The following is a 12642-nucleotide window of genomic DNA, read 5'->3' on the forward strand; positions in this document are numbered from 1 at the left end:
TTATTTTTATATCTTTTAACATATTTAAATATTTTAATTTTTTTTTTAAAATAAATGAGAAAATTCAAAAGGTAAAAGAAACCGAGTGATAGAAAAGCAAGTGTAGAAACAAAGACCTCAACTTTGTCAATTGCATTCACGTGTTGTACGTTTTTCTTTTTAAGTTTTTTTTTGAGTACGAGTAGGAAGATCCTTTTCAGAATTATATTTTATTAAAGCACGCCCATACGCCAAGGTGCAATGACAGAATTATTATTCATTAAATAAGAAATGGACTAGGTCAGCGCCGGGGTGGTCAAAACATCGAAAAAGCAAAACCATATATCTTATGATTTGTCATCAAACATTCTATCAAACGTCTGAACGACAAATCCTTGCCTGATTGACTCTATTTGCCGGTGACACCATTAATTAATAAACTAGTACTATATCTTAATTAGATAATGATACGTTTATACCTCTTTTACTACTATTTTACTCTCTAATTAATTTTATTTTCTTGTTGTTCTTTGAATTAATTAGATTAAAAATCTCATAACATAACATGATCTTCTTATATAATTTAAAAATAAATAAATTTAAGCAACTAATGTAATTTAATAAAAAATAAATTCAATTTTATAAAAATTAACCTTTTGATCTTTGAGTAAATTTTTATAAAATTAAATTTATTTTTAATTAATTTACATAATTACGTTGATTGATTGAATTTATTTTCATATAAATTATCCAAGAAATTTATATTCTAAAATTTTTAATCTAGATAAAAATAGCTGGTAAAAAGAAAAAAAAATTGAATAATAAAATAATAAAAAAAAATGTAAGAATATCATTACCCATCTCATTAATTTTAGTCCTGGAAGAGATTAGTGGCATGCAGCTACCATAAAGAAATAAACAAATATCTATCATGCTTTATGAACATTGCCTTTTGGAAAAAAGCTATAATATATATTATTTGAACAGTTATGGGCATCAGTCAAAAGCTGCAGCACACGTGAATTTTTTTTTTTTTTAAACTCAATGCACTAGTGTGTTGCGCCTTCCGGTTTATATAAGAAATATTTCATATTATTTTACAAATGGACTTGGAAGGAAGTCTTTGTTAATTTGTTGCAGGTGATGATTTCCAGATGGCTTCCAACCCAACCGCTTAAAAGAAATTGAAGAATGCATGATTACATATTTTATTAGGAATTTATAAGATGGTTCTGCGCAGCTCCGCTTGGACCGCTTCCTCCCACTTTAGTAAGTTTTGGGGGGCTCGTTTATTTTTGAAGATAATATCAATTAAGATGAAATGAGAAGAATTATGATTAAAATTAAAAAATTATAACCTATTTTAATTCTTCAAAACTTAAAACCATCATAATCTCAAAATATACCATTACTTCCTAAAATCACTAATATCCACCATAACCCACGTCAAACACAAAACACCAATATTTAAACCCGAAACAGCCAACAAATCTCATAGCATAAACCAATCACACAAATAACTCCATCATCCAATCCAACAGACCCCCTTACTCATTGGACTCAGTCCGGCACAACCAACCAATTCACAGTAAATATGAGTTAGCGCGAAAATATATTTAAATCTCAAAAGTTCTTTAGAAAAATACATACAATGCTGTAATATAATTTTTGAAAGATCACGGAAGTGTTAGAAGTGGTGGCACAACAACGGAATAGTGAAAAATGCATTGTGGCCATAAGTCTAAAAAACCCACTTTTGAATGGAGACAAACCAAGACCAAAGATTGATAGGGAAGGGCTTAAAGATGTCAGTGAAGCTAGTGGTGGTGGTGGTTGGCCGTAGGTGGCGGCGTGGGCGGTGGTTTTAGGCCAAAATGCTCAATTCGGAGATGGAGATAGATGGGCTTCACCGGTGACAGATTGGAGCCAAGGATTGGTGCATTAGGTAGCTGGGAGGTCGAGGATGAAGTGGTGAAAAAATTGTGGCTGGAGGTGGCGCGATGGCGGCGTGCGAGCACAAGGAAGGAGGGTGGTGGTCGCCGGAGGGTGGAGAAGGAGGTGGGCTGGGCGGTGAGGTACACGGTGGCGCGCGACGGGGGCTAGGTGCATGAGTAGAAGAAATCGCACGGGGGAGAGGGAGAGAAGGTCTTCGCGCATGGGAAAGGAGAGAGAGAGAAATGAGAAAAAGAAAAGAGAAGAAGAAAAGAAAAAGAGGAAAGAAAGAAAAAAAATGTAGGGAAAGAAATGAGGTCCAACTCTCACATGTCATCTTGGGTCACAAAAATGATCCAACGGAAATGATTTCAAAATAGCAAGTTAAATAAAATAATTCAAACGTAGTGATTAAATGAAAATAAAATAATTAAACCCAACAATAAATTAATTTAAAATAAAGAGAAATTTAAATGCATAACAATTATTAATATTAAGAAAACATGTCAAATTTAATTTTCACAAATTAAAAATCATAAAAATAAACCCACTAAAATATGAAGAATTTAAAACAAGAGAATCAATTTTTAAATCAATAACAAATAATCATTCAATTAAAAATACACTAAAATACCGGATGTTACAGCATATATGTCAATAAATTATCTGATCAGTAATTGAATTATGAATAGAATTAATACTATGTGAGAATACTAAATTCCACGATCACATGATTCCAAATGAATCTGTTAAATCTAAGCCAGCAAGGCTGCTGGTTAAATTAGAGTGCAAAAGTTTCAAACTATAGATTCAATAATTCATATATCCCACTGAATGTAGAGTGCAAAAGTCCACAGAATATATACAAAAGCACATCTACCCCTGTATTATTATTCATACTTTCTATCTTTTGACCATATATCTTATATACATTGTATACGACTATATGTATTCGGATTGTTCTAGCTTGATCCTCTCGCTCCCTATTCACTCACTAAACACTTGTCCTAATGGCTTCATTCCCGAGATCAAGAACATCAAGTTTCAGCCCCTCAGAGCAATGGCTCCTAATGACATCTACAATATGCATTTGTGCATTTCTGGTTTATGTAATTTATTATGCAAAAATGGCTACAGCGTCCGATCTCTAGTAACGTTTGCTGGTCATTTCTCCTCTGTTACTTGTCATTGCTATTCATCGTTTCAACAGGCAGGCATCTTATAAGCCTTCCGATTCCAGGGTCAGAGCCAGGTGCTATACTCCCACTTCTTTTACTAGCTAGAAAAAGCACTTCAGTACTTGGCCACCACCTTAAAATTCACTATAGAATTAATTGATCACAATCAAATTTAGAGACTCTAAATTGATCATAAGTATGGTGCTTAAATGATAATAATATTTTTGTAATAATAATATTCTTGGGCTCCCTTGAATTGATAAGTCGTGGTGCTTAAATTTGAAAAGCCGACAATACATGAGACCCAACTCCTAACTCGTCAACAATGCCAAGCCAATGCTCAAAAGGACTCAACTTTAAAGGAACACTCCTGCTGAATCTAATCTTCTTTTCTCATCATGCAGGACTTCCATGTCAAGTATTCTCCCATGGATATGCAGCCGAAGGTTCCCTGATCACTTCCATACACATAACATTAATTATATTTTATATAGATAGAAGCAGAAATGACTATACTACATGCTTTATGGAGATGCAACTCAGTAAGTAGTAAGTTAAAGATGAAGGGCGGAGGTACCATAAGTACGTACCAGAAACATGATAAAGAAGAAATGCTTGGGAGGTCGATCGACTGCATTCCCTTAATCAATCTGCTGGGATGTTATGAACACTTCGAGCTCGTCACTAAAATCGGGAGGTTTCTGGTACAAGGTAAAATAAAATTGTCGATGGAAATCTGAATTTGAAGATCTCGAACTGCCAAAAGGAGCAATGCTATTATAGAACTTTGAATTAGCATCATCTGGACATACAAAATGCACCCCGCATTCTTTCACTTCCATTGGAGTACGAGAGCGGAAGCTATGCATTTTTGCTGTAATTAATATCTTAATGAAGCTCAGTTGATCCAAATTATTCGATCTGGAGCGTTCCAAAAACCTCAGAGCCGGTATATATGCCCATAATCCAATTGGCTTAACGAAAGAGACGTCCAGGCTGGAAGGAAACACAAAGGAGTAGTAAAAATGTTCTACATAACCTTCATCCGTCTCAAAACAAAATGTAAACTCCATACGTGAAGAATAGAAAAACGATTCCTTGAATAACGAAGATATTGAATCCCCTCCTGGGGAATGGAATTGATGATAATCACAAACAATAAAGATTGCACAACCAATTCCCTTCATATTACCATCCAACTCTATGTTTAAGGAGGAGCCGTTACTTTTATTGTGGACCCACTTCGGGATTCCTGATCCCAACGACCACCCATATATCATCTGTAAAACACAACCCCCAAAAAGAGATGTTAATTGGAGCAAATTTTCCCAAAAAAAAAAAAAAACTATTTTGTTACTCACCGCATTGGCATTGAATGAAATCCGAATACCTCCACCTGCCAGGTGTAATTTGTTTTCTCCTTCGCTGTCAACATCAAAGTACTCTGTGTCTAACTTATACATGCCATCCATCTGATACTGATCTGAGGTTTGCTTTGACAAATAGCAGTCATTCATGAAGATGGGCAAATCTCTTGATTCATGTGGCATCCACTTTCTTCCTTCAAGATGGAAGGAACGGATGCTTTTGGGGATTAGATGGACGGATGGTATTTCTGTTATAGCAGTTCCCAGTGCCATTAGATGCGTCAGGCATTCCAACCTACTCAGGTCTGGAAATTTCTCCAGTCTTGACCAACCATCCAACCGAAGACTCTCAAGATATGATAAACTAAAGATAAAACTGGGAAAAATTGAAATGTTTTTGCAATCTTGTAAATGTAAATAGCGAAGCCCGGAGAAACTCATAAATGATGATGGCATGTCTTTTTTGGTAGGCTCGCTAAAAACTAAGCTCTCAAGAGATTTCATATCTCCCAAAATATCTGGGAACTTCTCAAGTCTTGAACATTCTGTAAGACTCAAAAATTCAAGAGATTCCAAGCAGAACTTGTCTGGAAGTCTTCTAAGACATTCACAATGATCTAAATTCAATGCTTTTAATCGTTTGAGAAATCCGATGGATGGGTGGACCTTACACAAGCTTCTACAACCTGGAAGGAATATTTTCTCAAGATTTGGGGCTCCTGTCAAATCTGGTGTTTCAATCAAGTTCCTAGAATAACTTAGATCAATGTACTTCAAATTGTCTAAAACCTGTTAATTGGATCAAAATATGAATTTATTAACATATTTGGGAAAGAAGGGGGATTATGAAGAAGAATACGTATTTATACAAGTGAAAAACTTACCATCAACCCCTTCCATAGTTGTTTGATGCGGCTGCAAGGCATGCTTAGTACTGTAAGATTTTTTGGTTGGAAACTGCTCGGCAATGATTTCCAAGGATATCCAACCCAGTCAAGGAATCGCAAGTACTCATAGGTTGGCATGAATTCAAAAGGATCTCCACGCCATTCTATAGTTGGAGAATGATGGATTTTTAGAAATCTCAATTTCCTCATCTTTGAGAATGCTTTCGTGTTGAATCTATCATTCGTTTCAGGGCAAAAATCCAGGACTATGGCTTCAATTGCATCAGTTCCCTAGTAACCAAGAACAATGGATTAGCAGGTATGGGGAAAATCTTTGACCTGAAGAATTAGGATGAAAATATAGTACCTATTTATATGAATGTCCACACTAATCAACTTACAGTATTATTCTTCAACACATGGAAGACATCCTCGTGACAACACAATCTACTACGTCGTCCAGGTTCTTCAAGGCATTCGCGACGAACTATTGCCTGGCCCATTTTTTGTAGCAAATCATGCATGAACAACATTCCATTTGAGATGCTTACGAGGGAGTTGTCCATGAGAACGTCAATGTTGACGCCGGGATAATAACCAAAACTTTCTAATGTCTGCAAAAATATGTTATCTGCCAGCCACTGTCCTCGAAACAAACATGCCATATCCAAGAACAACTCTTTCTGCAAATCCTCCAGCCCCTCAAAACTTATTTTAAGTATGTTCATGATTTCTGTATTAGGAATTGCTTCTAGTTGATCCCTAGCACTTTTCCAGGCATCTATTGTTCTCCCAAATAAGAAGGAACCTAAAACTTTTAGAGCTAAAGGAAGGCCTTGAGCATAATTCACAAAGTCCATAGATAGATCCTTGTAATTCTCCATTGGATGGGTTTGCTTGAAGGCTGACAAACTAAAGAGTTGCAAAGCTTCAGTAGTTTCAAGCTGCTCAACCTTATAGATATCATTCACTTCATGTGTTCTCAACAGATGACTATCTCTGCATGTTATAATCACCCTGCTCCCTGGACCAAACCAACCATGACTCCCTGATAGTGCCATTAATTGTTTTTCACTATCCACATCATCAAGGACGATAAAAACCTTTTTATTACGCAGCATGCTCCTTATCACCTTGATTCCCTGGTGATGATCCCATATATGTATTTCTTCTTGCATGATCATAGAAAGAAGTTGTTTTTGTAAAGAAGCTAGACCACGAGCTCTAGATTCTTCTCTAATACAAGAAATAAAGCTACTTCCTTCAAACTGACAAGAAATTCTATCATAAATTATTTCGGCCAGAGTTGTTTTACCAACGCCACCCATCCCATGAATTCCTATGAAGCGAACATCATTCGATTCCATATCCATTAAGTTCATCATTTCTTCTACACGGGAGTTAATAGCAACAAATTTCTCGTAATCATGACGTGAGAATCTACAATTCAACTTACGAGATATATTTCCACTAATTTCATGGATCAACGCTGATTCGTACCTGTAAATTGATAGACAAGTAATAATATTTACGAGACATTAATAGGCACAGACAGACAATACGTTTTAGCCCATACTCATGTGTTGTAGAGAAAATAAAATTACACTTAATTTATCTTCAGAATTTTCTCTTTAGGAACACTTGGGTCCTCAGACTAGACCACGATAAACGTTTTAACAATTATTAACATATATAATAGTTATTTTCTCAAAGTTTCCAACTTATGTTTGGCAGGCGTCAATGTAAATAATGTTACCTGTCATGTAAAGCCCATCCGACGATATTGCCGACTTCTTGAAAAGCATTTTTCCACTTCTGCATCTTCTTGACGCCAACCTTGGGGTTGTTTTTATGGGAAGCGAAAGCTTTTCCAAAAGACCCTGTTAGATTTCTTACATCAGAAGGATTCACGTGATAGAAAATGGGCAAAATTGTGAGCTCCGTATTTTTAGCCCATTCAACGATCGCGGCAAGTTCCATGAGGCACCATTTGGAAGATGCATAGTTTTTCGAAATAATGATGATTGCGTATATGGATTCTCGAATTGCTTTCAAAAGCTCTTTAGAAATGAATTCTCCTCGCTTGAGTGTTTCACCATCCTTGAAGACGAGAATGCCTTTCCGTTTTAAACCAACATATAGATGATCCGTAAAACTCTTTCGAGTGTCTTTACCATAGAAACTAAGGAAAACATCATGTTTCCATTGAGGTGATGTGGAAGATGTTGCGATTTTTTCATCTTCTTCCGAACAAGATGAATGGGCTCTTTTTGTTTTCTTAATATCTTTGGAAGTAGATGAAGAGGCTCTTTGAGTGGCCATGAATGCCATCCGAGAGATTTAATTGTAGAAGTTTAATTTTTGAAGCTAATATTGCCAATCATTTTCATTGATTGTTAATTACAAATATCTTTTTCCTTTCATCCTTCGCGCATGCATGCCTCATATGAATTCTTTCGTACGTAATCTTGTAGAAAATGTAACCAAGTCAGTCAACAGGTATGAAATAATTTCAAACCTGTGATGGGGGAGCGCTTTGATTATTATTATAATTTCAAATCGCTATCTTGGATCCATGCCAAAATGTACATTAGTTTGGGAAAGCTGTTTACAAATCAATCTAATAATCAAAGCTACCCCACCACAGGTTTGAACTTTGAAATTTCATGCCTGTTGATTGACTTGGCTAGCTACATTTTCTACAACAACATCAAGATCGAAACTCATATGCATTTAATGATTAATGCCTAGTCTTAATTCAGCCGATCGAAGAGGTAAGCATGTTGCCTAGACTTGTGGAAATTAAGTTCTAGGCTGGTGGAAAATGGCATACATCTAAAGAGTTTGATCTAAAGCTCGTTATATATATAATGCTGTTCCTGTGGAACATGTGACCCAAAACGAAACAAAATCAATCATTAATCAGTATTGTTGGAAAGTTTTTTAATAAAAGAACAAAGTGTAAGTTGGATGATAAAACTTTATTACCCAAAGTAGAGAATAATGCTATAAATAATCTAGATTACATAGATAAAAAATTAGACGGATCACTCCAAATCTCTTTCTAGCCTTTGGAAGGCCATTTTTCTATTATTTTTTAACTGCATCCTCTAATTACCAGACACTTAGGTCTGTATTCACTTCAATTTCTCAGAATAAATTCCAGAATTTGGACACCCAATTAATTCAAGGAGTTATTCCTAGAAACATTAATATAGATACACCTATTTATAGTGTTAATACTAATATACCAGCTTGTACCTCACCTGCTCATGATCATCCTAGAGAACTCTCTTCCCCAACATAATCACAAATAGTTGGGGATAATGTCCAAATATGTACTCTTAATAAAGAAGATTTTAAGATTAATAAATAATATCTTAAGCAAGATTTCATGAAAGAAGAAAATTATAAACAAAATAGATTAATTTTCTTCTCAAAATCTTCAAAAATAGACAGAGACTATATCTCAAAGAAATATTATGAATTATTAGATGATGAAGAAAAACTAAGAAATTTTGAAAAACAGATTTTTGAAAAAATATTCTTTCTTTTTTTTTTTTTTATAAGAAATCATCCATCCATTTCATTAGAGAAAACTATTAAGACATTGATCAAGAAATAAAGTCTAGAATACAATCCCACAACATTTGAATATTCTCAACTCTCCAAGCATTACGGGCAAGTAGATGAGTAGCCTTATTTCCTTCCCTATAAACATGCACACTACAAGAAAATAGGCTATTTTGTTACGAGCTCTAGCTACTGAATGTGTTACGGGAGGATCAACCGGAAAGGACACTGGATCGCTCCAACGTGCCTTACCTATACTGAGAGAAGAATAGAAACAAGTAGAGGATAATTTTCTAAATGTCTTATTCATCCCCTTAGCTTACAATTTTATAACCAACTCCTTATTCACTATCCAAAAATATGGATGATAGCAATATTGGTAAATTAAATGCTAATTGATATACTTTCGAAAACAGAGCAATACTTCCAAAAACATAACAATATTGCCTAAACGAATTATTTATTCTATAGCCATAAATCCGCTGGAAGCTCCTTCCTTATTGGCTGAGCACCTTCCATATTAATCCTTCGTAACATTCCTCCCTCCATTAAGCTGATCCTTGTCCTCAAGGTTGAAATCCGGAAATTGCAACTTAATAGTTGCTATGTTTTCCCAAGTAGCTTCTGCTCAGTTGGTACCACACCAATGGATGAGGGCCATTGCCTTGCGCCCCCTTACCTCGATAAGCCAGCACTGTTTGTGGTTGGATTGGTGAGAAGGTACCCTCTGGGAGTTCTAATATTGTTGTTTCGTGATTTTCCAACTTGAGTTTGAGGAGAGACACGTGAAAAATAGGGTGCACACGAGATCCTGCAGGAAACTCGAGACGATATGCAACCTGCCAAATTCGCTCCAGAACTCGAAAAGGGCCGTAGTAGTGAGCGGCCAACTTCATGTTTGTTCTTCTTTCTACTGTCTGCTGCCTATATGGTTGTAGCTGAACGTAAACCTGGTCTTCTGGTTGGAAACTCATTTCTTGATGTCCGTAGTCATATTGCAACTTCATTCTTTTTGTGCTTGCTGAAGCTTGAGGCATACTTCATTCATGAGCTGATCCTGCTCAGTAAGAGTTTGTGTTACAGTGTCCACTCGTGTAGTTCCAGGCACATATGAAAGTAGGGTAGGTGGAGTTCGGCCATATACCACTTCATAAGGAGATCGTCCTATGTTGGAATGAGAGCTGGTGTTATAAACGTATTCAACCCAGGGAAGCCACTTTACCCATGCCGAAGGTGTGGAGCTGGTGAAGCAACGTAAATACATTTCGAGAGTGCGATTAACCACCTCGATTTGACTGTCCGTCTACGGATGATAGGAGGAGCTAAAGTTGAATTTAATCCCTTGTAATTGAAAGAGCACTTACCAAAAGTTGCTGGTGAAAGTGGGGTCTCTATTGCATACGATGGAAGTAGGAAGCCTGTACAACTTAAACACGTTTTCAAAAAAAACTTGAGTTATCATTGTCGTTGTAAACGGATGTTTGAGAGGCACGAAATGGGCGAATTTGGAAAACTGATCGTCCACCACATAAATAACACTCTTCCCTTGTGAACTGGGCAGTCCTGTTATAAAATCCATGGAGAGGTCCAACCATACGGCAATCGAAATTGGCAAAGGTTGGAGGAGCCCAGCTGGTTTGGTGTGCTCACTCTTGTGTCGCTGGCAAACGTCGCACCCACAGATGAAGGCCTTGACTCGAGACATCGCCCCTCGCCAGTAAAATACAGCCTTGAGACGTTGCCAAGTTTTATGAAATCCTTCATGAGTTCCACCATGAAACTCACTGATGATTTGTTGGGTCAATGGCGAATTTGGCCTCAAATAAATTCGACCCTTATAAAAAATGATCCCTGACTTGAAACTCCATGGTCCAATAGTTTCACCATCTTGAATATTTTTTGCTAACGACTGTAACTCTGGGTTAGTGATCACTTCCTCTTTTATGGGTTCAGTCCAGAGTGGTAACGGCATGCTGAGAGCAAAATTTTTTTTTCTCCTGATGAAGGCCTTCCTCAAGCCTGGAGAGGCTGTCCGCAGCGGAGTCTCACGTCTCCTTTTATATTTGATTACGAAATCGTAACCCATAACCTTGACTAACCATTTCTGCTGGGCTTCCGTAGCAATGGTTTGATCCCATATGCAAGCTCCTTTGATATGTTCGGACCACAAATTTGTTTCCGACTAAATATGGCCTCCGTTTTTAGATGACAGCAACTAATGCCATGATCTCCTTCTCATAAGTTGATCGACTTAAATTCCAACCTTGAAGGGCCTTGCTAAAATAGGCGATGGGCCTACCGTCTTGCATGAGTATGGCTCCTAAGCAAAAACCAGATGCATCGCACTCCACTACGAATTCCTTGGAAAAAGCCGGTAGTGCTAGGACTGGTCCCGTAGTCATTGCCTGCTTTAGTTGAATAAAGGCTGCTTCAGGACCTTCTTTCCACCCAAAGGCATCCTTCTTCAGCAACTGTGTCAGTGAGCTTGCAATTTGGCCGTAGTTTCTAATGAATTTTTGGTAATATCCGGTCAAGCCGAGAAATCCACCTACGGCTTTAACAGAGGTGGGTCTGGGCCATTCCGTCATTGCAGCTACTTTTTCAGATCCATTGCCACTCCATGTTCGAAAATGAGATGCCCCAAATAATTGATCTGGTCCTACCCAAATTGACACTTATCCATCCTCACAAACAAATGGTTAGATTGTAACGTGTTCAGCACCACCCTAAGATGTGCTAAATGATCCTCCTATGTTCGACTATAAACAAGTATATCATCAAAAAAAATATATTAGCACATACCTCCATAAAACGAACTTAAAAATCTCGTTCATGAGGGACTGGAAGGTCGATGGAGCATTGGTAAGTCCAAACGGCATCACGAGAAATTCGTAATGTCCATGGTGCGTCTGGAATGCTGTTTTTTCTACATCTTCTGCATGCATCTTTATCTGGTGATAACCCGAGCGAAGATCCAGCTTGAAATTTTTTTTTGCTCCATTTAACTCATCCAACAATTCGTCAATAATGGTTATAGGAAATTTATCCTTTGCTGTGATTTGGTTGAGTGTCCTGTAATCCACACAAAGGCGTCCCAAGCCATCCCTCTTTTTAACCATCAACACAAGTGAGGAATACGGACTGGTACTAGTTCGCACCACCCTTGATTGCAAGAGACTTGATATCATTTTCTCGATTTCTCCTTTCATGTAATGAGGGTAGCGGTATGGTCGAACGTTAATTGGTCCAGAATAGGCTTCAGAGGAATTTGGTGATTGTGAGATCGGTCTGGTGGGAGTCCCGTTAGTTCAGAAAATAGATCCTTATATTCCTGCAATATTTTTCCCACTTCATGGGTTATGGAGGTAGTTCCTGCAACATCAGCACCCAAGTTAATGGAGAAAAATTCAGTTGTAGTTTTGGGTCCCTTGTGAGCCAACGGAAGCAATTGACAAAGGAACCCAGACTTTCTCATGCATAATTCTCGTGCTGCTACCTTTTCCTCCACCACCATGTGTTTTGGCCCTCTTATTCCTTTCAATTCCATCTGCCTTCCCTTATACTTGAGACTCAGTACAAGTTTTGCAAAGTCCCACCAAATTGGGCCTAGCGTACGTAGCCATTGGGTACCAAGTACTGCATCACAACCTTCAATTGCCAACAAGAAAAAATCAATAGAGAACTGGGTACCTTGGAACCATATCTGCACTCCATTGCAACATCCCT

General features: G+C 37.3%; 1 protein-coding gene across 1 annotated transcript; it reads right to left on the reverse strand.

The window, feature by feature from the left end:
- Window positions 1-4365: 4365 nt before the first annotated feature.
- Window positions 4366-7665, reverse strand: LOC109007184 (disease resistance protein RPV1-like). Its single transcript, XM_018986754.2, has 5 exons — window positions 7100-7665; window positions 5745-6843; window positions 5341-5634; window positions 4533-5245; window positions 4366-4369 (listed from the first exon to the last, which is right to left on the reverse strand). The coding sequence occupies exons 1-5, from the start codon at window positions 7663-7665 to the stop codon at window positions 4366-4368; spliced, it is 2676 nt and encodes an 891-aa protein (XP_018842299.2).
- Window positions 7666-12642: the final 4977 nt, after the last annotated feature.

This window comes from Juglans regia, chromosome 5, assembly GCF_001411555.2.
Source record: "Juglans regia cultivar Chandler chromosome 5, Walnut 2.0, whole genome shotgun sequence".
Classification (NCBI taxonomy): Eukaryota; Viridiplantae; Streptophyta; class Magnoliopsida; order Fagales; family Juglandaceae; genus Juglans; species Juglans regia.

What these genes read in the sequence shown, in the direction of transcription:
- LOC109007184 (XM_018986754.2), bottom strand. Translation starts at nt 7,665, where the DNA reads ATGGCCACTCAAAGAGCCTCTTCATCTACTTCCAAAGATATTAAGAAA. An exon ending in GGATGGGCTTTACATGACAG is followed by an intron (nt 6,844 to 7,099) that starts GTAACATTATTT and finishes ATCAATTTACAG; the next exon opens with GTACGAATCAGCGTTGATCC. An exon ending in AACTATGGAAGGGGTTGATG is followed by an intron (nt 5,246 to 5,340) that starts GTAAGTTTTTCA and finishes TCCAATTAACAG; the next exon opens with GTTTTAGACAATTTGAAGTA.